Source organism: Galeopterus variegatus, unplaced genomic scaffold (assembly GCF_000696425.1).
Source record: "Galeopterus variegatus unplaced genomic scaffold, G_variegatus-3.0.2 Scaffold18, whole genome shotgun sequence".
Taxonomy (NCBI): domain Eukaryota; kingdom Metazoa; phylum Chordata; class Mammalia; order Dermoptera; family Cynocephalidae; genus Galeopterus; species Galeopterus variegatus.
The window spans coordinates 532,690-558,776 of record NW_007726129.1 but is presented as its reverse complement, the minus strand read 5'-3'; the positions used below and the strand labels follow the sequence as shown (position 1 = coordinate 558,776).

Here is a 26,087-nt window from a genome sequence, read left to right as displayed (position 1 = left end):
GGGGTTTTTTTTTGGGGGGGGGGGGGGGGGCTGAGAAGGCCTTTTGTGGTGATGCCACATAGGTTGGAAAGGTTTATACCACCAATTTAGAAATAACAGGAAGATCTGGGTGTGCCCTTTAAAGAGGTATCCAAAGAAAGCCTACTGGCGTCCCCTGACATTTTACGAGCGGCAGGTGGAACGTGCAGTTCCGACAGGTGCGTTCCAGACGTGCCCGGAAGCAGCGCCTCCGCAGCACCAGCACACGCGGCGCGCCTGCAGACTACATTCCCCGAAAGCCTGGGCGGCGGCGCATTTCCGCTTCCGGTCCCGCCGGTCTGCGCCGGAGTCTGTGCGGTGTTCTCACTCAGCGGCTCGGAGTGCGCGCGAGCTTGGTAAGCCCGATTTATGCCCACTTCCTTGTCCCTGAGGCCTGCTCAACCTCCTCCCGTGGCTGCCAGCAGCCACCGTGCTTCATGGTCCGATACCCCGAGCCAGGCTTCTGCCACCTTCTGCGCTTTGACAGGTGGACAGACCTGCCATCTCCAATCACGTGACCTACTGGGGATAAACTGAACCATATGAAATTGTGTAGGTAAGCGGAGAAACTCCAGGTCACCATGTCTCCACTCTCTGAAAAAGTGTGGCTTTTCCCGAGGAAGTCTAAGTTTCCCTTCCGAAACGGCCATAAAGAACAGAGACCCCATCTCCTCTTCGTGTCTCCTCCCTTCTCCCTGCCTCAGGACGGCAGAATCCTGTGCAGACATGCTGGAGGGAAAATAATGAAGCCTTGAGTGAGGGGCTACACTCCCGGTAACGGTGGTCTGGGTAATTAGGACTAAAATTTCCACGCAAAATAAACTGGGTGAAATGCTGAAAAAAGGAAGCATACTTAAAAGCATCAGAAGAGCTAACGAGAGTGAACAATTAATGATCACGCTCTAGGAAAAGCAAGAGATTGAATTCATAATCCCAGCACTTAAGGGTGCTTATCCCTGAAGGCATTTTGCTGAAAAAAAAAAAAAAAAAAGACACCTATGAAATCCAGCTGTGACAGCTGGTGGACTTGCAGTACAACGGGTACAAATGTAAAAGTGCTGAAAGCCGGGAATGTGGATAATCACCCCATATATGAACTGGGACCTCACATGAAGACACCCTCAGAAAAATGTTGAGTTGGAGAAAAACGAGCCCTTGCATAGACATGTTTCCCAAATTGAAGTCACCTTGGAGGTGTAGGGACCTCAGCCTTGAACTCTGTTAGCACTGGCCAAACTAGTGGTATGCTCAGGTGCCAGGCAGAAGCAAATAAAAATGATCCTTAGAGAAGGGCATTATCACACATCAAAATTTCCTTTTTTTTTTTTTTTTTCAAAAGATGACCGGTAAGGGGATCTGAACCCGTGGCCTTGGTATTATCAGCACCACACTCTCCCAAGTGAGCCACGGGCCGGCTCTTCCTTTTTTTTTTTTTTTAAGGAAATTTCCAGCACACTCTCAAAGAACCAGATAGATGGGGAAACACGATATCATGGAAGAGAACATACAGAAATAACAGACAAGAAATACAGATACAAAAACATTTAGATATTGGAATTGTCTTTGAGTATAAAATAGCAATTCTTAGTATATATATAAAGATGAAAGACAGGCTTGAACATGACTACAGGGGGCCGGCCCCGTGGCTCACCCAGGAGAGTGCAGCGCTGGGAGCACCGAGGCCGCGGGTTCAGATCCTATATAGGGATGGCCAGTGCGCTCACTGGCTGAGCACGGTGCGAACCACACCATGCCGAGGGTTGTGATCCCCTTACCGGTCAAAAAAAAAAAAAAAAAAAAAGACTACAGAAACAACAAAGCATAAAAAAAGTGACATAGCAGATTTGAAAAAATAACCAAATAGAATATTTTTTAAAATAGCTAATTAAAAAAACAAAAACAAATAAAAAATAAAAATAACTGTTTAACAGCAAATTAAACATAAAAGAGGAGAAAATTAATTAGGATATAGGTGAGAAGAAATTGTCTAGAAACTGGCAGGCAGAGACAGTGAAATGGAAAGTATAGACAACAAGATAAATCATATTAAACCATCAGGTAAGAAGGCCCAACATAAATTTAATCAGATTCCCAGAAGGAAAATAAAAACCTATAAGAAATATTTGAAGAGCAAATGGCTGAGAGTTTTCCAAGACTGATTTCAAAAAACAACATACCAACTACAGATTCAAGAAGACCAATGAATCTCAAAGATTAAAGTAAATCCACAACTAGACACATCATGATGAAACACTAGAAAATTAAAAGCAGATAAAGTCTTAAAAGCAATTTTTAAAAAGATCAATTAACTTCAGAGAAATAAGAGCTGACTTCCCAATAGGGACAATGGAAGCCATATGAATGAGGAGTGAAATTATTGTACTTAAAGAAAATATCTGCCAGTCTAGAATTCTGTACACAGCAAAAATCAGGAGTCGACACAATAAGTCCCTTTTATACAACTAAAAACAGGAATTTCAACATAAGCAGAACCAAACTAAGGAAATTCTAAAAGACTGTATTTCATACAAAACGAAAATGATCCTAGATCGATAGTCAAAGACACGAGAAAGAATAAAGCTCAAAGAAAGTAAATTGGATAAATCTGAATGATAATGTATAAAACAACAGTTATTTATAAGTCTTTAAAAACAAGTGAAAATTCAGGACAATGATACTCTTGCATTTCTGGCTATGACAGTAGCTTTAATAAACTAAAAACAAAATTCTAGAAAATGCTACTATAGTGACAAAGAGTTGATCAGGATCCTGCACCTAGCAGGTGCTCAATAAACACTTATGAATGGAATAAAGAGGCAATTCCAAGGCTCTTCAATGCTTTCAAATCAATACTCCTTGCTCTCTGAGTGACCTTGATCAAATTCCTTAAGCTGTCTGTACTTCAATTTCCTCAACTACAAAATGGGCATATTAATAGGACCTAACCCCTAGGGCTGTTGTGGACTAAATGAGTTAATATGTTGCACAGTGTGTGGCCCTTAGTCAGCACTACAGATGTGTCTTGCTATTATTATAGCAAGGGCTGTAGTGGGCACAGCATTGGACCTGGAGTTAGAAGGTGTGACACTAGCTATGCAATATTTGCCCACGTTACTTTGCCTCTCTGAGCTTCGTTTGTCTGTAAATGGGGCTACCATAGTCCCACGTGCTAGGGCTGATGTGAGGATTAAGTGAGTTAATATCTGTAAAGAACTTAGCACCGTGCCTGGCTCGTAGTAGGTGGTTTTTAAAATGTGCGCGCTCAAGGTGAACAGGCTAGAATTGTGGGGGGCGTCGACGTACCGGGAAGCTCTCCCCAGCTGCAAGACCTCGCCCGCCTCCACGGTGGGGCTCCGAGTGCATTCCCGGTGGCCACCAGAGGGTGGCGACGCACCACAGAAGGCGCCCGGGGGCGGCGGAGCTCTGGAGCCGCCCGGCAGAGCAGGGCTTGCACAAGGAGAGCTTGGAGTCAGGCTTCCTCTCCTCTTCCTTCTTTTCGCCCTTCTCTCTAAACGATCCTGGAGTTTTGCTTCTCCCGATGAGATACCCGCTCTTGGCGGCCTCCATCCAGGGTCCTGCTTTTGAAAAGAATTTGGGGCATCTGTCAATAGTGGGGATCCGGGTCAACGTCACGAATAGCGAGACCTGCGAATCCGCAAGTCCGAGGGGACCTTGATGTGATCCAGGAGCAGCCAAGCTCCGTGAGCTAAACGTTCGTTTTTTCCTAACAGTTTCTTAATTTGAAAAATTTCAAACCCACAGAAACGTTTTAAAACTGTTCAATCAGCAAAAACCCCTATACTTTTCATTTGGATTCACCAGTTGTGAACACATTTTGCCAGATTATTTACACACAGAGAGACACACTTATTTTTTTGGCTGAACCATTTGAGAGTCACTTGCAGACTTCCTGGCACTTCACCCCTGAATACTTCAGCCTGTATCTCCTAAGGACAAGGACATTCTCCTGCACAGCCACAATTCCATTATCAGCAACGAAACTCGATATAATACTATTATCTTACATACGGTTACATATTTAAATTTCTCCAGTTGTTTCAATTGTATCCTGTATAGCTGTGATTTTGTTTTATTTGTGATCCAGGATCCAATCAATGTTCACATAAATTTTTCTTTCATGAAATTTTTGGAAAGTCCAGGCAAGTTGTAGAAGGTTTCATAATCTGAATTTGTCCTATTTATCTTCCTGGTTATATTCGGGGAGGTTGCTCTTGGTAACAATATTGCATAGGCCATGGTATCTGTTTCTCATCACATCATATCAGAAGGCCCATTGTGTAGGTTTGTACCATACTGGTGACACTAAGTTTGATCACTGCGTCATCTATGACAGTTTTCTGTCTTCCCTTCTCTCCCTCTCCCCCACCCCCCGCAAACAAACAAACTGAATCTGAAACCACAAGAAGAAAACAGTTAAGTCCAAGATGTGGGACGAATAGCTCAGTCTCTCCAAGTCCGTGGTCACACTGGCCTCCCTTGCTGCCTTTCAAAAATTCTGGGCACATTCCTGCCGCAGGACTTTTACACTTGCTGTTCCCAACACCTGGAATGTTCTTCCTCTTGAAAAGCATGGTTTCCTCTCTCACCTTCAAGTCTTTGCTCAAATATCAACTTTCACTGATTTCATTGAAAGTCTTCATTGATTACCCTATCTCCCTTACCCTGATCTACTTTTCCCCCATAGCAATTGTCACCTTCTGACATATTATAGGATTTACTTATTTGGTATGTTTGATATCTTTCTCCCTCTAGTAGTATGTAAACTCTGGAAGAGCAGGGATTTTTCTCTGCTTTATGCACTGCTGTATTCCCAACACCTCAAACAAAACTTGGCACGTGGTATAGGCACTTAATATGTATTTGCTGAATGAATTTGTTATCTATTACTGCGTTACAAATTACCCCAAAGTTTAGCAGCTTAAACTACAAACATTTATTCTCTCACATCGTTTCTGAGGATCATGAATCTGGGAGCTGCTTAGCTGGATGGTTCCCCCATGAGACTGCAATCAAGCTGTTGGCCAGAGCTATAGACATCTCAGAGCTTTCTGGGGCTACAGAACCCATTTCCAACTCATTCACATGATTTTTGGCAGACCTCGGTTCCTCACTGGCTGTTGGCCGTAAGCTTCAGGTCCTAGCCACATGGGTCCCTCCACAGGGCTGTCTCATGTCATGGCAGCCGGCTTCCCCCAAAGTGATGAGAGAAGAGAGAGACGAAGGGAGAGAGAGAACACCCAAGACAAAACAACAATTTTTTTTATTACCTAATCACAAAAATGATATACCTATCTGTAATAAAAAATTGCCCCTTCCCAGAGTTGTCCTTGTCCTAATGCCCAGAATCTGTGGCAAAAGGAATTTGCAAGAGTCATTTAGTTAAGGACTTTGAGATGGGGAAGTGTCCTGGATTGCCCAGGTAAGCCCAATATAATCACAGGGTCCTCATAAGGAAAAAAGGGAGACCAAGAGAGTCAGTGATGGGAAGGGAGATTGATGATGGGAACAGAGGTTGGAGTGATGCACTTTGAAGCCGGAAGAAGGGACTATGAGCCGAGGAGTTCAGGCAATCTCTAGAAGCTTCTAGCCCACCTAGGCTATCACTTTTGTCATATTGTATTAGTTAGAAGTGAGTCACTAAGTCCAGCCCACATTCTCAGGGTGTGAATACAATTCAATTATTATTATTATTAACATACAATTATTAGGTGCCATTTTAGAACCTGCCCACCACAATGAATGACTTACTATTAACCCCACTTTATGGATGGGTAAACTGAGGCTCAGAGGAACATTGTAACTTGCCTGAGGTCATACAGGTAGTAATGGTGGAGTCAGTTCCATCTGACACTCAGAATGAATCCCAAACTCTTTTAACAAATAGCTACAAGGACCTCCCTGATCTGGGTCCTGCCTCCCTCCCTAATCTTAAACACACCAAGCTTATTCCCACCTCAGGGCCATCACACCTGCTGTTTCCTTTCCAAAGTTGCTCATTACTGAGACCTTCAGGTCTCAGTTCAAATACAAGTCTTCCCTGACCACTGCCTTTAACACAATGACTTTCTATCTGTTCACCCCATTTTAATTTACGTCTTATTTATTATTTGTTTACTGTCTGTCTGTTCCCACTACCGGCACCCCTCCTGAGAACAGGGTTTTGCCTGTTTTGTTCACTGCCATATCCCCAGTACTGGCCCACAGTAAGTGCTCAATAAGTATTTGCTAAATGAATGAATGACTTCACAGGAAGGTAACACAGTTAAAAACAATCCTCTCAACACACTTCTCTGAATGTCTTGAAATAACAGTTATTACATGACAGAGCTTATGAAAATTAAAAGACATGAATAAAAGAAGTTAAAAGGCCTAAAGTCATGGGATATATTTTTAAAGAAATGAGAGTTTCGATTCTCCCACCGCGAACTGGCTGAACCTGGGGGCATTCACAGGGCTCTGTGCTCTGAGAGCCCTTTGTCCCAGAAAGGGAAGGACGCTGGCAGGAGGAGCGAGCAATCCACCAGCACCACAATTTGGGTAATAACTAAGCATTTTCTTCCCAGGCTGGTTCTGCTGGTCTCCATGCCCCTTCCTTCAGGCAAAAACCTTCTTTACTTACCCAGGAATCATAGCTCTTTGAAGACCCTGCAGGTCAACCATGAATTTAAAGAGGGTATATCAGGCAAAGAGAGTTTGACTTGATTAGGGAGGCTGGGTTCCTTGGACAAGGAACCTGTTTTCTAAATCTCTCTCTGTCTCTCTCTCTCTCTGTTGGTGGTGGTGAGGGATAGGGGGGACTTGGGTATAGAGGGCTGAATTAATTACTCAGTTCACAGCCCCCCCTTATAATTAGTTCATGCAAGGCTCCTCTCTGGTTTCATTAATTCACCCATTTATTCATTTCTTTTTATTTCTATTCCCTCTCCTATCCTCCCCTCCACTCTGTTTAATAAATATCTTTGAGTTTGTATATAGCTTTGTCAAATGTGTAGTGTTATTTTATGTGAATGTGATTTTAATTTTTTAATTAAAAGGGGTCTTGCTATAGATCACATTCTGTTTCTTAGTGTGGTAGCCAGCTTCCAAGATGGCCCCCAAAGGATCTCCCAGTATTCACATCTTTGAATAGTCCTCTCTGTTATGGAATGAATGTTTGTGTCCCTACAGAATTCATATTTTAAAGCCCTAACTCCCAATGTGATGGTATTTGGAAGTGGGTCCTTTGGGAAGTAATTAGGGTTAGATGAGGTCATGAGGTTAGCATCTTCATGATGAGATTAGTGCCCTTATAAGAAGAGGAAGAGGTGCCAGAGCTCATTCGCTTCACATGCATGCATGGAGGAAAGGCCATGTGAGCACACATCTAGATGGTGGCCCCCTATAAGCCAAGAGAAGATGTCACAGAATGAAATCTACATTGCTGTCACCTTGATCTTAAACTTCCCAGCCTCCAGAACTGTGAGAAATAAATTTCTGTTGTTTAAACTACCCAGTTTATGGTATTTTGTTGTGGCAGCCCAGGCAGGCTAAGATACCCTCCCACACTGAATAGAGCTGACCCTATTCAACCAACAGGATATTGCAGGGATAGTGATGTGTGATTTCCAAGGCTAGATGACAAAAGACATTGCAACCCCCTCCTTACTCTCTCTTGGATCACTCGCTCTAGGGGAAGCCAATTGCCATGTCATGAGTATACTCAAACTGCCCTATGGAGAGGTCTGATAGGAACTGAAGCCCCCTGTCAACAGTTAGCACCAACTTGCCAGCCACATAAGTGAATCATCTTGAAAGTGACTCTCCAGCCCCAATAAAACTTTCAGATAGCTTTGTTGATTATGTCCTTTCCTGTGCAGAAGCTTTTTAGTTTGATGTAGTCCCATTTGTCCATTTTTGCTTTAGTTGCCTGTGCCTTTGTAGTATTGAGATGGAATCAACCTAAATGCCTATCAGCGGATACATGGATTAAAAAACTGGTATATATACATAATGGAATACCATTCAGCTATAAAAAACAATGAAATCCTGTCATTTGAAGCAACATGGATGGAACTGGAGACCGTCATGTTAAGTGAAGTAAGTCAGACACAGAAAGATAAATACCACATGATCTCACTCATGGGAAATCTTAAAAAAAAAAAAAAGTGGTTCTCACAGAAGTAGAGAGTAGAATAACGGTTACTAGAGGCTGAGGGGTTGGGGTGGAGTGGTGGATTAAAGGGTACAAAGCTGTGCTATCTATCCTAAGTCAATCATTGTGCAGTATATGCATGTATTGAAACAATACAATGTACCCCACAAATATGTATAATTAAATGTTAAAAATTTAAAAATATTGAGGAAATCAAAGGTCAGGTTGTAGGGAGGGACAGCCTTGCCCAGCAGTGCTGGGAAGGAGGGAAGGGAGGGAGAAGGACAGGGAGGAGCAGGTGTGGAGAGGAGGAAGCTGGCATCAGGAACTGGCTGGGAGGGGTGGGGATGCGGGGGAGGGGTACAGGTAAAGGAGGGGTCCCTCCTGTCTTCTCCTCTCCCCCGGGGCTTTGAAGGAGTGACTACCCAGTCTCTGGATATAACTCTTGGAAAGTCTGTGCTGTAGTGAGCACCGGACACGGAATCCAAAGACCTGGATTCCGCTCACACGTCACATTAGTATCCTGTGTTCTAGGGCAAATCAGTCCCTTCTTTGCGCCTTGACTTTCTTAGCTGTTTAAGGGGTTAAAGACTGGCGGGTTGTAACAGCTGTATGAAATGTGCTTTGTAAAAGGCTAAATAACTATATGCTATGTCAGGGATCAACGAACTATAACACATCTTCTGTTTTTTTGGTTTTTTAAAAAAAAACCCAACAGCTTTATTGAGACATAATTCATATATCACAGAATTCTCCCATTTAAAGTGTGCAGTTCAGCAGGTTTTAGTATATTCAGAGTTGTGTAACCATCATCACAATCAATTTTAGAACATTTTCATCATCCCAGAAAGAAACCCCTTACTCTTTAGTTATCATCCCTTGGCCTTCTCAGCATCTCCCGCCTCCCCTCCCCCCAGCCCCCAGCCCTAGGCAACCCCTCACCTACTTTCTGTCTTTATTCTGGACATTTCATACGAATGAAATCGTACAATATGTTGTCTTTTGATTAGCTTCTTTAATTTAACTTAGTATAATGTTTTCAATCCCCATCCATTTTGTATCATATATAAAAATTTCATTCCTTTCCATAGTTGAATAACATTTCATTGTATGGATACACTGCATTTTGTTTATCCATTCATTAGTTGATAGACATATGTGTTTTTCTTTTACTTTTTGGCTATTACAAATAGTGCTACAATGAACTTTCATGTACAAAGTTTTGTGTAGATATATGTTTTCATTTCTTTTAGGAATATACATAGGAATGGAATTGCTGTGTCAAATAGTAATTATGTTTAACATTTTGAGGCAGTGCTTGTTTTTATACATTCTAGGAGTTTAAATGCTTTTTTACATTTCTAAGTGGTTGGAAACAAAATCAAAAGAAGAATAATATTTTGTAACACATGAAAATCACATAGAATTCAAATTTCAGTTTATACAAAGTTTCATTGGACAGTGCGTTTATTCGTTTATGTTTTGTCTAGGGATGCAAAAGCATAGTCAAATAGTGTGACAGAGACCATATAGCCTGCAAAGGCCCAAATACTTACTATCTGGCTTCTATTGAGAAGGTTTACTGACCCCCTGAACTATGTGTTGGTGTTATGATTATTAATTTTTGTTTGCTAGCTAATGGGGCAACTTGGGTATGTACTGCCTCTGGGCTGGATGGTAGCAGACCCAGGTTGCCAGCTCTTCTCTGCCAGGTCCTGGCCTGGTACTACAAAGGAATGAGAGCTCACATCTGGTTCCATTTTCTGGACTAAGAAACCGAGTCCTGTGGGGATGGCTCAGGTCCATGCAAACTGGGAGTGGGATAGAGGAACATGAGGTCTTAGCTTGCCTGTACTCTTGGGTAGCCTCTTCTCCAGTTTAGAAGACCCTGCCATGAATAATTCATGGCTGGCTTTGCAGAGCACTCCATTTTGTCAGAGCACTTTGATCATCATTAATTAGTCAGAACCTGGCTCCAGCTGTCACCCAATAAAACAAAAACAGAAGTGGCTTTGCATGCCTGCCCCTAAAACTGGGAGCTTCCATCTCTACGCCAATGCTTTGACCCACAGATTCCTCTCTCTGTCCATCGCCCCATCACCTCTCAAAGGCCTAAAACCTACTGTTTTGGCTCCAAAGTCAGGCTTCCTGATGGAAAGAGGTCAGTCTCAGGATTAGCTGGTGTCCTCTGAGAAGTCATATCCCTTCTTTGACCTCACTGTCCTCATCTGGAAGATAGGAGTAATGATGCCTATCTCTGGGGTTGGTATGAGGATTATTGTTGTGCTTTTATGTTTACAAAAGTATTTTGAAAGGAATCCTCATAACACTGCTTGTGGAAATGTAAAATGGTGCAGGTACTTTGGAAAACAGTCTGGCAGTTCATCAAATGGTGAAACATAGAATTACCATATGATTCAATAATTCCAATCCTAGATATATGCCCAATAGGAATGAAAATGTACGTCCACACAAAAACTTGTACATGAATGTTGGTAGCAACCTTACCCATAATAGCCCAAAAATGGAAACAACCCACACATCCATCAACTGACAAATAGACACATAAAATGTGTGTATCTATACAAGATAATAGTATTCGGTATTTGGCCATAAAAAGTAACAAAGTACTGATACATGCTGCAATGTGGATGAACCTTGAAAATATTACACTAAGTAAAAGAAGCCAGACACAAAAGGCCACATATTGTATGATTCTATTTATATGAAATATCCAGAATAGACAAATCCATAGAGACAGAAGATAGATTAGTGGTTGCCTAGGGTTGGGGAGGGAATGGAGAGTGACTGTAAATGGGCACAAGGTTTCTTTTTGGGGTCATGGAAATGTTCTAAGATTGATTGTGGTGATGGTTACACAATTCTGTGAATATATTAAAAACCACAGAATTGCAGGCTTCAATGGATGAATTTTATGGTATGTAAGTTATACCTCAATAAAGCTGTTTTTAAAAAGTGCTCTGAAAACTGTAAAGTGATGAGCACAGTGATGTTCATATGCATAATGTATGATCATATTCATAATAAATGGAGCTTATAGCATTCTGACCAGTCTAGTGCAGGGCCTAAGACTTTTGAAATTGGAGACACCTGGATCTCTTGCTATATATGACCTTGGGCGTGTCCTTTCACTCTCTGAGCCTCAGTTTAACCATCTGAAAAATTAAGATAATAATCCCCATCTCTTAGGATTGTTTTGACAATTAAGTGAATATTGTAGAAACATGCTGCACTTGGTACTTGAAGCATATAAATGGTGATGATTATTTCCACATGGGGTTATCTGACCCCTCCCTGCCACCCGAGGGAGCAAGTTCACACCATAGAATCCTGTTCCCCAAACTTGCCTGATAATAAGAAATACCTGGGGCATTTGTTAAATGCAGATTTCAGGGCCCACTTCAGACCAACTGATCAGAATATGTATTTTTTAAAACTCTCCAGGTGAGTTCTGTAATCAGGCAAATTTGAGAAACAGGGATGATCCAACTTGGAGTTGTTTTGCTTCTTATTATACTCTTTGCCACAGACCCTTAATCTTTTATTGTTACTTCAATAATAACACACGGCTCTTGGGAGTTTATAATTTCTTCATACTTTAATTCAGGGCAAGGATTGATAACATCAATAATAATAGCAAGCATGAGCCCATATGTGCTAGGCCCTCTGCAGGGGTTTCCCAGGCACATCTCATGTTCTTACAGCAGCCTTATGAGTAGATTTGGTTGTTTTCGCTTGCCTCAGAGAGGTTAAATAATTTACCCAAGGCTTTATGGAGAGTAAGTGGCAGAGTCAGAATTGAAGCTCACTTTTGTGTGCCCCAAAGCCAGCACCTTTAGGTTACCCTTTAGGTTACCCTTTAGGTTCAATTTAATATATTCTTTTTTACTTCCAGAAAATTTTCTCAGTGACAGAAAATAGTGATTAACATTTACTGAGAATTTTCTTTGTGCCAAGCATTAAGTGCTATATTTGTATTAACACATTTAGTCTTTTACAACAACAGATGACATGGGTACTATCATCATCATCATCATCATCCCCATTTTACAGACGGGGAAACAGAGGCACTGGGCTGTTAAGTGGTTTGCCTGAGATCACATAGCTAGCAAGTGTTAGATCCAGAATTCAGATCCAGGCGAGGCTAGCTTTGAGGCCCTTGCTTTAACCACCTAAGCAGTGTTGCCTCTCACTTTGGAGTATGTCCACTGTAGTGTGGCTTATAACATGGAAAAATGAAAAGCTATATATGCCCAACTACAGGGCACTGGCCAGATAAATTATGGTGTACTTTTTGGACAAATTACTCTGAAGCCATTAAATATGCTGGGAAAGAAATTTCTTTCTTTTTTTTTTTTTTTTTCTTAAAAGATGACCAGTAAGGGGATCTTAACCCTTGGCTTGGTGTTGTCAGCACCACGCTCAGCCAGTGAGCAAACCGGCCATCCCTTTATGGGATCCGAACCCATGGCCTTGGTGTTATCAGCACCGCACTCTCCCGAGTGAGCCACGGGCCGGCCCTGGGAAAGAAATTTCAATGATGCAAAAGTGTTCACAACATTTTAAGTGAAAAACCCATGTTCAAAAATAATACTACTCAGCTGGCCAGTTAGTTCAGTTGGTTAGAGCATGGTGCTGATAACACCAAGGTCCAGGGTTCGATCCCTGTACTGGCCAGCACCAAAAAAAAAAAAGTATTACTTACTATACAAATCCATTTATATAAAGCACAAAATTAGACAAGACTAATCTCTGTTTTAAAAGCCAAGATAGTGGTTACACTTAGGTGGGGGCTTATGACTGGCAGGGGACACAAGGTAGCTTCTGGGGGCAGATCATGTTCTGTCCAATGTTCTGGGTGTGGGTGACAACATGTATTCAGTATCACTTATGACCTATCATTTATAATCAGTTCACTTTTCTGTATTTGTGTTATACAAGGGTACTTCAAAGAGTTTGTGGAAAAATGGAATTAAAGATAATATGAATCTTTCCATAAACTTTTTGAAGACTCCTTGTACTTCAAGGAAAAGTATATTTATTTATTTATTTAAAGATGACCAGTAAGGGGATCTTAACCCTTGACTTGGTGTTGTCAGCACCAAGCTCTCCCAAGTGAGCCACGGGCCAGCCTTAATGAAAAGTTTAAAAACATTAGTACTATATGGTCCTAATTTTTAAAATAGGTATGTATACATTTGCATAGAAAAATAGACTGAAAGGAACCAAAATTGAAAGATGTTTTACAGAATAACTGGCCTATGTTATAAAAAAAGAGTCAAGGTCAAGAAAGACAGAGAAAGACTGAGAAACGATTCCAGTTTAAAGAAGGTTAAAAGATACGATAACTAAATGCAATGCAGGATCCTGGCTTAGATCTGAGAGCAGGAAATATATATACATATACACATACATACACACATACATATACACAATATATACCTACATATGCACACAGCTAATTGATTAATTTAATTATGGACTATAGATAATAGTCCTGTTGCAATGGTAAATGTTTTGATTTTGCTAATTACACTGATTGTGCACAGGAATGTCTTCATTCTTAGGAAATACACACTGGAGTATTTAGGGGTTGAAAGGCATGATGTCTTCAATTTAATTTCAAATGGTTCAGAAAATTACATATATAAGACACATATACTGTATATAAATATTTATATGAAGAGAGAAAATTATAAAGCAAATGGTGAACAACTGGTTAATGTGGGTAAGGGGTTTCTGGGAGTTTCTTGTACTATCTTTGCAACTTTTCTTTAAGTTTGAAATTATATCAAAATTGCAAATTATCGAAAAAGTAGAGAAGGGGAAGACAGACATACAAACTTTCACTCTTTAAGAACTAGTGCTAAAAACTATTGGAGAAAGACAAGTACTAATTTTCCAACTAGCCTTTTAAAAAGTAATGCAATAGTGGTACTCTTTCCTGAAAGAGAAAAAAAAAATATGGAGGGAAATACAGCATACCAAGTGTCAGCTGTGCCCAAGTGGTTCTGTGACCTGTTGGTGATGTGAAAGGCCTCTGGCACCCAGTAGCCTGGATTTGGATCCAGACTCTGCTATTTACTAGATGTAACACACTGGACAACTGACTTACATTCTCAGTGTCCCTGTTTCCTCACCTCACCTGTGCAATGGGGATAGCAATGTCTACTTATGGGGTCTTCACAGGAGACTCTGAAGCGTGAAACTTGTGACTGTGTTCACATGCATGGAGGCTCATGTTAATATCAGCCATAATCACATCTGGTTGGTGAGGTTATGGGTGAAATAGTCTATGTATTTTTCAAACTCCATATAGTGAACACACAGTACTCTTGTAATCAGAGAAACAACAAAATGTCAAATGAAAATGTCATTAACATTATTTTCGGGATGAGGAAGTCTCCTTTCCAATGGCTCAGCTTTTCCCTCTTGGGCCTCCCTCTGTCTCTTCCCTCTCCCCCTCCCTCTCCTTCCACCTCTGACTTCTCCCTCTCCTCCTCCACCCCAGTCCCACCCCCCTTGCCCACCAGATTGCATTCCTCTCTTCTTTTTCTCAAAGAACTATAATTAAGCTCTTACTCTGTAATTGCCATTTCATGGTTCCCCATCTGAAATCACACTCTTGCCCAGCCTGTTTTCTGTCTCCTTCTCAACCTTAGGAAGCAGAGGCAGGATTCAGCAGAGCCCAGAATGAGCCATGTGATCTAAGAATAATACAATCTCTGTCTGTTGACTACTTGCCCTGTGTGTGCCAGGCAGTGTGCTCAGCCCCTTCTGAATATTACCTCATTCGATCCTCACAACGGTCCTGCCAGGAAAATGAAGCTCGGGGAAGTAGAGTAACTCACCCAAAGTCCTCACAGATAGCTGGAGAGCTGGGGTTGAATCCAGTGTGATCTGGCCTCAAAGCTGAGAGGTTCCTCAACTGACAAGTATATCTGAACTCCCCAAACCCAGGCACCAATGCTCTAGTGGTAGTGTGATATCAAAACTGGCCACCCTCTCCCTTTCTTGTATCCTTACCCTTTATAATATGATTTTGCAGCTCCTCCTGTCTAAGAGGTGGAGTTTATTTCCCCAGCCCTTGAATCTGGGCTGGCCTTGCTCTGGCCAATAGAATGCGGCAGAAGTGACGGTGTGCCACACCTAGGCCCCCAAGAAGGCTTGCACACTTCTGTTCTATCTCTTGGGGTGCAGCCTCTGCCATTAAAACAAGCCCAGGCTAGACTGCTGGAGCACTGTGACCCAGTCACCCCTGTTGCCCCAGCTAACAGCCAGCCAACTGCCGCACATGGGAGTGAGGCCATCCTAGACCAGCTGGCAACCACTCACCTGCCAGCTGACGGTCCCACATGAGTGAGCCCAGTCGAGATTAGCCAAGCCTGCTCAGGTTAGCAGAACCACAGATTCATGAGCAAGTGTTTTAAGCCACTGGGCTTTTTTGGGGGGAGGGGGGTTATTATGCAGTAATAGCTAACTAATACAGCCCTTTATAGAGGTGGCTATGTGAAAGGCTGTTGGGAAGACCCCTGGTGGGGAGAAAAGAACACTGACTTAGCAAACATCTATTTAATGCTTACTATGTGCTGAGCATTTTAATTTAATCCTTACAATAACCTTATGAGGTAGGTACTTCTTCTAGTGTCCCCATTCTATAGATGAGGAAACTGAGGCAGAGTAGTTTTTTGCTTAGGATATCACAACTAGTAAATGGCAGGCATTCAGCTGCTTAACAAGTCAAAATGTGAGAAGCAGGAAGCAGAGTCCAGAAAGCTACCTTGTGAACCAATTGGTGTTAAAATATGGACATTCAGAAACCTGAGGATGGAGGCACCTCCCAACTGAACAGCCCATCCGAGAGTAGTACTTTGGGAATATGAGTTCTTCAAAGAGACAGAATTATAATAATAATTCAACTTGCATCTATTGGTCTATTTATCAGATTTTATTTATGTTTATTAAATAAATATTTGTTAAATATTTTATTAGGTGCCTACTATGCCCAGGCACTGTGCTAGACACAGTGATGAACAAAGTCCCTGCATTTATGGAATGTTCAGTCTTGCCGGGTTGATAAATAGCAAACAGGGAAACAAACAAGATCAGTACAGATTGTGGTGATTGAGAAGAAAATACACAGTGTTGAGATCAGGAGTAATGGTGGGGTGGGATGGGGTCAGATGAGAAGGAGATTTTTTAACTGAGACCTGAAGGTTAAAGAGCTGGCCATGAGAACAGCTAGAGCATGAGCTGATGAGTGTTTTCTCTAACAGACCTGTTAATAAATAGTTCAGGCTTTTTGGGCCATACGGTCTTTGTAACTCAATTCTGCCATTACATCATGAAAGCAGCTACAGACAATACATAAATGAATGAGTTAAACTGTATTCCAATAAAACTTTGTTTATGGATACTAAAATTTGAATTTCATATGATTTTCATGTATCAGAAATATTGGTCTTCTTTTAATTTTTTTCTAATCATTTTAAACATAAAAACTATTCTTAGTTTCTTGTCTATACAAAAACAGACAGCGGGATTAGATTTGGCCCACAAGCTGTGGTTTGCAAAGTCCTGAGCTACAGACAAAGAACGGAAGAATGGACCAGGCAGAGGAAACGGCAAGTGCAAAGGCCCTGAGGGTGGAATAATTGAGACCATTTGAGGAAAAAAATGGAGGAAATGGATTTTTAGTATGAGAAATGGGAAGACATTAAAAGATTTTATGCTAGATAGTAATAGGATTTGATTTTCAATCTTTATAGGATTGTTCTGGCATCTGTGACAAGGATAGACTGTAGAGGGAAGTCAATAGGAGACTTGCAATAATCCAGGTGAGTGATGATGGTGGCTCAGGCCAGGGTGTAACAGTGGAGGTGGGGAGGGTGGTTGGATCCTAGACTTATTTGGTGTTAAAACAGATAGGTCTATTCATGATGGATTCACTGGGTGTGGGGATGAGGGAAAGGGAAAGTCGTATCAAGTAGCTCTTGCTGTGTAGTAAACTATCGCCAAAATTTGATGATTTAAAACAAAGCTCATTTATTTGCACATAGTTCTGTAGGTCGATCATTTGGTCTGGACTCAGCTGGGATGGCTCATGACTACCCCATGTGATGTTAGCTGGGGTCATTCATATGTCTTGGGCTTCAGTTGTGATGTCCCCTTCCTGGCCTCTCATTATCCAACAGGCTAGCCCAAGCTTATTTACATGGTGGCTGAAGGGTTCTTAGCAGCAAGAAAGCAAGCCTCTTCAAGCTTGTCCGGCTATCATCCCATTGGCCTAAAGAGGTCACATGGCCAACATCACATTTATGGGGGAAAAGAAATGGATTTTGCCTCTTGATTGGATGAAAGGCAAAGTCACATTGCAGAGAGTTATGAGTATATGCAAGGGAGGAATGTGCGTCCATTCTGCAACCTACCACAGATGCAACCAGGAATGGTTGTCTGGGTTTTTCACTTGAACAGCTGGGTAGACAGAGATGACATTGAGTGTGATGGGAAAGATCAGGGGAGAAAGAGATTGAGATGGGGTGGGATCAAGAGTTCCACTTTGTATGTAAAGTTTGAGATGCTTTTCAGACATCCACATGATGATACATATTCAAGTCCAGAAGTCAGGGGAGAGGTCAAAGCTGGAGATGGGAATTCAAGAGTCACCAACACATGGATTCACTTAGGACTGGATGAAATCACCTAGAACAAGGGTCCTTAACTTGGGGTTTACACACCTTCAGGGGATCCATGGACAGAAATTAGATGGTCCATGAACTTAGATGGGAAAAATTCATCAACTAACCTATGTCTTATTTTGTTTGTGCTTCTATAACAAAATACCTAAGACTGGGTAATTTATAAAGAATAGAAACTTATTTCTCATAGTTTTGGAGGCTGGAAGTCCAAGATCAAGGAGCCAGCAGGTTTGGTTATCTGGTAAGAGTTGCTCTTTGCTTCTAGGATGGTGCCTTGTTGCTGATCCTCCAGAGAGAAGAACCCTGAGTCCTTTCACGGCAGAAGGAACAGCAAAAAAAGGCAAAATCCCTTCATCAAGCTATTTTATAAGGGCACCTAATCCTTTTATAAGGGCAGAGCTCTCATGACTCAATCACCTCTTAAATACACACCTCCTAATATTGTTGCATTGGAGATTAAATATCAACGTGAATTTTGGAGGAGAGAAAAATTTAGCATTTACTTCTATTATGAATACATGCAAGAAACCACAATGGTATTAGGAGGACCTCTGTCATTGTCACTATAAGAAATCACAGATGTTTTCATATCACATTTCAGTTGCTGAAGATATCTTGAAATATTGTTCATACTCATCACTGCTTTGAAGTAACAGTAGTTTTTGTTTTGTTTTTTATTTTTTCCTTTTTGTCTTTTTCTGTGTCTGGCAACGGATCGCAACCCTCAGTGTCGCCCCCGCACCGGACCGGGACCGGCAACGGGATCGCAACCCTCGGTGTTGCTCCCGCGCCTCGCTCAGCCAGTGAGCGGGAACCGGTCTGTATGTGGGATCCGAACCCTCGGCGGGAGCGCCACCACGCTCCCAAGCGGCGCACTATAGCAGTGCGCCACCGGGCCGGCCCCGTAACAGTAGTTTTTAAACTTGCTGCTAGATCTTTTCATTTAGTGCAATAATAAAGAAATGCATATATTACCATGTCACACCTTTCTTTTAAGATTTTTGGGGGTATATTTCAATATAATTGGTTTCTTTGTAATTCTATGTATTTTATTTTATGCATTTACAAACATTATTCTAAGAAGGAGATCCATAGGCTTCAGCAAACTGCAAAGGGCATCTTGAGTATAGACTGGTTAGAAAGTCCTGGTTTAGGTGTTGGGTAGAAGGAAGAAACCCTTAGGAGGCTGAGACTCTTCTCAGTAGCCAGTGAATCAGGAGGAGACCAGGGGTGCACAGTCAGATGCTGTATTAGTCAGGGTTCTCCAGAGACACAGAACCAATAGGGTGTGTCTGTGTGTGTGTATAGATACACACACACACACACACACACACACACATGTCTGAAATCTGCTGGGGGAGGCCAGCTGGCTGGAGACTCAGCAAAGAGTTGCAGTTTGAGTACAAAGGCAGTCTCTTGGTGAATCATGAAGAGCAGATGTCACACATGAAGTTTGAAGCCCGCTGGCAGAATTCCCTCTGGCTCCGAGATCAGCCTTTTGTTCTATTTAGGCTTTCAACTGATTGAATAAGATCTACCTACATTACGGGAGGCAATCTGCTTTGCTCAAAGTACACCAATTTAAATGTAAATCTCGTCCAAAAACACGCACAAAAACATCCAGAATAATGTTTGACTGAATATCTGGGCACCATGGCCCAGCCAAGTTGACCATCGCATATGCCAAGGGAGGAGGTTAATACTACTGAGAAGCAAAGTCAGAAGGTGGCTGAGAAGTGACCTCTGGATTGGCAGCACGCAGATTGTTGGTGACTGTGACCAGAGAGGATTCAATGCAGTAGATGAGTCAAGACTAGCCAGAGGGGGTCAAAAAAAGGAGAGAGGAGGGACAGTGGTGGTGGCAGAAGCTTTTTGTGAAGGGAAAGTGTGCCATGGGGCAGCAGCTGGAGGAAGTGGGGTTGAAGGAGGGTTACAAGTTTGCTTTTTCTAGTGTAGATACAAGAGCAGCGTGTTTTTCAGACAGTGGATTTTAATCCTTTATTGGGTCAACTCAACGGGTGATGACTAGCAGTTTTTTATAATAATGGACCAGAACAGAAAAGAAGCAAGATAACACATCACACATAGTAAGAGTAAGTATTGTTTCATGGAACTCTTGTTTCCTGACTTCTAACACCATAGATTACTCTTGCCTGCATGTAAATTTATGTCAATGGAATCATAATGCTATGTACCCTTTTGTGTCTGGATTCTTTCACTCAACATTATGTCCGTGAGATTCATCTATGTTGTTGCATGTAGTTATAGCCCATTCGTTCTCATTGCTGTGCAGTTTCCCACTGGGTCAATGCATCACAACTTATTCATCCACTCTACTCTTGATGCCCTTGAAGAGTATGCAGTCTTGGCAGTTGCCAAACAAATGCAGTAATGGGCAATAGGTGCCTTTTCAATATTGTTATCAGTCACTGAGTGCTGCTACCTGGGAGTAAAAATAGGGTCACCATTATATGTGCAGCACACAGAATAGGGAGGATTTGAATGAGGGACATGACCAGAAAGTTGGATATCTCATTGCTCCCTGGGATTACCTTTATCCTACTGTTTACTATGCATTATAGAAAATATCTGTTCATCTGTCTGTCTCTCTGCTAGACAGTGGAGGGGATTGAGTCTTACTCATTGCCGAATCCCTACCCCTGAACCAAGCCTGAGGCTGGCACACAGTGAGTACACAGGAAATGCTTGTTAAGGTTTAGATCAGTTCAGGAGAGCCTTCATTGCCAGGCTAAAGAATTTAGACTCAATACCCAAAGGCAATGGGAGCCATTGAAGATTTTTGAGCATGAGAAGTGTTTTAGAAAAAGTGAGCAGCAGCAAGGAGAAGGAGGATGTTTTGGAGAGGGGGAAACTGAAGGTGGGGCAGGGGAAGGGGCTAGTCACTGCAAGGACAGTTAAGCTGTCGTAGAAATGAAGAACCTCGATTAGGTCATGGAAGAAGGAACAGAAAGAAAAGTACCAATATGGGCCACATATCTATTTTTTATCAATGGAACATGATCTCACTTTTATAAAACCATGTATTGGGCGGCCCATGGCTCACTTGGGATAGCGTGGTGCTGACAACACCAAGTCAAGGGTTAAGATCCCCTTACCGGTCGGGCGGCCCATGGCTCACTTGGGATAGCGTGGTGCTGACAACACCAAGTCAAGGGTTAAGATCCCCTTACCGGTCATCTTTTTAAGAAATAAAATTAAATAAATAAATGAAATCATGTATTATTTGTGTGTGTGTTTAAAATACAATATAGGCAAACAATCTTATAGATCACAAGGCTTGACACTAGTCAGCTTGAAGAGACTTCTGGGGAAATGATGTTGTGTGTGTGCATGTGGTTTTTTAAATAAAATCATGTATTATTTTTAATCCTCTCAAAAAACCTGTGAGGTAGGATATTATTGGCTCCACTTTATAAATTAAGAAACTGAGGCTGAGAGAGAGTTTGAATCACTTACTCAAGATCACACAGCCAGTACTCTTGCCACGTTAACATGCCTTCCCCAGAGATATTCTGAAAGAATACTCAAGGAGGCTTCATGATTAATTGGATGGGGGAGGTGAGGAAAAGAGGAGATCAAAAATGACTAGGACACTTTGAGCCTGACCAAGTGGAAAAAAATCAGCAAGTCAGGAGGGAGTGCTAGTTTACTAGGGGGACATTTAAGCCAAAGAAATGAATACCTAATGATATAATTTGGTGCACAGATTGGGGCTTGGAGGAAAGTCTGTAAGTGCACTCCTTGCTGGTTGACCTTGCCACTGAAGCCTGGCTAGCAACTGGGTAATTTCAAGAGGAAAAAAAATTTCAACCCTATACTTCCTGGCAAGTGGTGCGTTCTTCTGATTACTTGAGTCTTTCTGCATCAGCAGCTTATACTTTCTGTGGCTCTGCTATGCGTCCTGATTGATTGACCTGGCTTAAAAGGTCTGTTCTTGAATTTGAGATCCCAGGCTTCTAGTCCCTATAGGTCATCAACAAAGACCAACAGGCCTGGCATGGACACGAGGTTATTATTCACCCAAGAAGACATTATAAACCACAAGAACGTAAGCCCAGCAGGCAGGAATGGCCACCCAGCTCATTAGGCACGCTTTGTCCTCATCCCTCCATCCAGCATGATTCATAATTAAATCTGCAGCAGGCAGGAGGCCAACTAGAATTCTGTGGAAACTGGCATTGGAGGAGCACTTTGTTTTTTGTTTGTTTTGCTGCTGGCCAGTAGGGGGATCCGAACCTGTGACCTTGGTGTTATAAGGTTGTGTTATATGGGGGAGCACTTTGGATGCAATTTAATTTCAGACTTCTAGAGGTCCAGAATTTGACATGCTTGTGACATTTCAAGTAGAGGATGGCCCTTCCTATCCCTCACTAGAACCATCCCCTGGGTAGAGATGACCCAAAGGAAAAAAGTTGTTGGGTCACTAGGTAAGGTCTAGTCTAGGTTTAGGAAACTGGCATCAAAGGTGCCATATGCTCAGGCCCCAAGTATGTTTGAAGTTAAAAATATCGTTAAAAAAAAAAAGATGAAGGCCAGAGTGTGGGCAAAGGACATAAGGAATTCACAGAAGAAATTCAAATGGCATTTACCCATATTATAGGATCACCATACTACACAATTCCAGGGGGCAGCACCCACATGGTATCTATTCACAGAGGTGTATGTTTTGATGGCCTGTAAGACAGGATGATCAACTTCTCATAATAAATATCAATTAAAACAATAAGGTACTGTTTTTCATGTATTGGATTGATAAAGCTCAAAGAGTTGATTAGATCCTATATTGGTAAGAGTGCAATTTGGTACCACTCCTAGGGAGGGGTAGTGAATACTGTGGACTGGCTCTCTCGGTCTGGTTCATTCCACCCTATTCTACTTGGAGATATTGGAAAGCTAAATCCTATACTTCCCAGACTCCCTCGCAGCTAAGGTTCTTGATACAAATTAGGTCCTACTAGTTAGATGAATTAACGAGCATGTGGTAGGTGAAAGAAAGACATTTTCCCTGCTCTTTTGGCTGTTTTTGCTGGCAAGTAAGGTTGTAGACACCTGGAAATTTCCTGCAGCATCTTCAGAGTCCATTCTATGGCTTCCAGGGTGTCAAGAGGAAGATGTGTCAACAGTGACATTTTGATCCCAACTTCTGGCTGCAGCACCAGTGGTGATCTCAGAGGGATGGCTTCCCAGGAAAGTTAGTTCTGTATTGACCTGGGGGCCGCCTTGGAGGCCCAGGCTAAAGCTTTTTCCTCTGGTTCTTCTAACAATTTCGTGAGCACTTAGTTCCCTCCATTAAACCTCCTTCTGAGGGCTGGCCCATGGCTCGCTTGGGAGAGTTTGGTGCTGGTAACACCAAGGCCATGGGTTCGGATCCCTATATAGGGACGGCCAGTTAGCTCACTTGGGAAAGTGTGGTGCTGATAACACCAAGTCAAGGGTTAAGATCCCCTTACCAGTCATCTTTTAAAAATGATAATAATAATAAAAATAAACCTCCTTCTGTTTGAAATACCTAGAATGGTTTCTGTTTCTTGCACAAAACCTTGCTTAATATAGGGCATAATTTAAATAATTCTATAAAGTTGGGAATGCACATACTTCCCTTAGCTGGTACTTCTAGGACTATAACTTAAAAATATGTTCTTACATGTGTGAAATTACTTATGCAAAAGGATATCCACTGCACATTGTTTGTAGTAGTAAAAGAGCAGAAACAACTCAAATATCCATCAGTAGGAGACCAGCTAAATAAATTATGGACATCCATTCAGTGGAGTACTATACAGCAGTTAAAAAAAGAATAGGGAAAAAATAATGAGAAAGCTTGCTGTATACCTATAGAGAACAGACTCTAAGGTATAGTCAGTGAAAAAGGTGCAGAACAGTGTGAAAAAAATGGGAAGAAGAAATATATGTGTGAAATGCTTCTTTGTGTATAAAATATCTCTAGGCGGACACAGAAGGAACCAATGACATTGGTTGCCTTGGGGGAAGGAAACAGAGTGGCTCAGGAACTGAGGATATTCACTTTTTCACTATAATCTGATAGTTTTATCATGTGTATGTTGGGTGTTTTGGTTTTTTTTTTTTTGGCATGGTACGGGGATCCTGTAGTGGATTGAATTATATCCCCCCAAAACTCCCTGAAGCTTGAATTGTGTCCCCCAAGTTTTATGTATTAGAAACTTAGCTGCCACTGTGACTGTTAAGAGGGTGGGAAATCCTATAATGGTAATTGAAAGGTGGAGCCTTGAGAGGTGATTCGATTGTAGGACCATGCAGTAGTGAATGGATTAAAAATGGTGGTCAAGGGTGTGGTTCTGAGAGCTTTATTTTATTTTATTTTTAAAAGATGACCGGTAAGGGGATCTTACCTCTTGACTTGGTGTTGTCAGCACCAGGCTCTCCCAAGTGAGCTAACCGGCCATCCCTATATAGGGATCTGAACCTGTGGCCTTGGTGTTATCAGCACCGCACTCTCCCAAGTGAGCCATACGCCCGCCCGCCTGAGGGCCTTAAAAAAGAGGAGAGTCTGTCTCTCTGCTCTCTCTGCTTCCACCATCTTGCAATGTGAGACCCCTTGGTCACTGTTGCCACCACCAGATGGACTTTGGGCTTCCCAGCTTCAGAAACTGTAAGCAATAAATTTTGTTTTCTTTATAAATCACCCAGTTGCAGGTATTTTGTTATAAGCAACAAAAACGGACTAATACATATCTGAACCCTAGACCCTGGTGTTATCAACACTGCGCTCTGACCAACTGAGCTAACTGGACAGTCCTATTTTTAAAAAATTATTGTACTTTCTATACATAAAATAAATTTCTTCCACAATTCAGAGGGTCCTTTTTATGCTCTTACTTTTTCTCTCTCTCTTATTTCCCTCCATGGGAATCAGCTAAGGGGCTTCAGCAGGGTTGTGGCTTGAGCTGATCCCTTGTGATGAAAATTCTCTCCTGAAACCTCTGTGAAATGAGAAGAAAAGGTCCCCGCAAATCCCCCAGCACTGGTCAGTGAGAGGAGAGTGCATTAGTCAGGCTTTCTCAGGCTGAAAGGCAGAATCCAGTCTGCCCAGTGGACCCTGAGCAACCTGAGGGTTCATTACCAGGACAGACAGGGAGGTGCTGGAGAGCCATAGGATGGCCAGCAGGCCACATGGAGAGCCAAGCTCCACCTCAGCATCACTGGGGGACCTGCGAACACAGTGGCCCTGCCTTCTCCTTGTTTAGAAGCTCTTCATGCTTCCTTGAGAAGCCAGTGAGGCTCTCCTTGTCTCTCCAGCCACATCCAGTTCTGAGAGGTCTCTGTCTGCTGCCTTGGCTGCTGTGTTGTGCCACGTGAGTCTCTCACCCAGGCCATGGCTGACCGAACTGAGAATGAAGAACAGACCCAGGCAGACACGGGTTCTTAGGTGGGGCTGAGGCAAGCAGGCTCTTTGTCCTGGAAATTAAGGACAGAAGTGGTTAAGATGAAAGTTGAAAGGCAAGGTTGTACAGTGTTGGAGCCGTCGTGGCCATGTCAAGTCAGGTGAGGAAGAGGAAGCTGGCCGTGAGAGAGCAGGAAGGGACAGCAAGAGGTGGAAATGAGAGAGCCTGGTGGCCCAGAGTGCACAACCTTGGTTCGTGACTTTCTGGTTCCGGTTCCTCATAGCCGGCCTGATCATTTCTATCATTTGACGGCATGGAGTAAATCCCTCTTTATGTGAGCTGGCTTTGACTCTCATGCCATCAGACTATCTCACCCTTTCCCCCTGCATCTGGCAGACATATAGAACCCGAGTCACTCCTCCTTGTTCCTTGATGATTTTACCTTCTCTCCAACACTAAGAATCATAATTTTTAGTCATTTGAATATCAACAAAGAGGATCACCCTTGAAAACATTATACTAAGTGAAAGAAGCCGGTCACAAAGGACAACATATTATATGATACCATTAATATGAAATGTTCAGAATAGACAAATCCATAGAAACAGAAAGTAGAATAGCCCTATTTTTAAAAGTAAGGCTGGGGGGAAGGGGGAGATTGGGGTTGATGACAAAGGGGTGTGGTGTTTGTTTTGGGGATAATGAAAATGTTTTAAAATTGATTGTGATATTATTGGTGGGAGCTAAAAATAAATAAATAAATTCACACACACACACACACACACAAAAAAACCGGGGGGGGGGGGGGGGGGA

At 42.3% G+C, this 26,087-nt stretch overlaps 1 protein-coding gene and 1 non-coding gene across 2 annotated transcripts in view; both read left to right on the top strand.

The window, feature by feature from the left end:
* The window catches only part of CDH3 (cadherin 3, type 1, P-cadherin (placental)), a 100,083-nt gene that overhangs the window by 701 nt on the left and 73,295 nt on the right, over window positions 1-26,087 (top strand). Inside the window, exons 2-3 of the mRNA XM_008567750.1 lie at window positions 176-374; window positions 444-505. Of these exons, the coding sequence (XP_008565972.1) occupies window positions 176-374; window positions 444-505 (261 nt within the window). The remainder of the gene's footprint in view (window positions 1-175; window positions 375-443; window positions 506-26,087) is intronic.
* TRNAI-GAU lies at window positions 12,795-12,868 on the top strand. Its single transcript has one exon. It is a non-coding gene; the product is annotated as a tRNA-Ile (tRNA).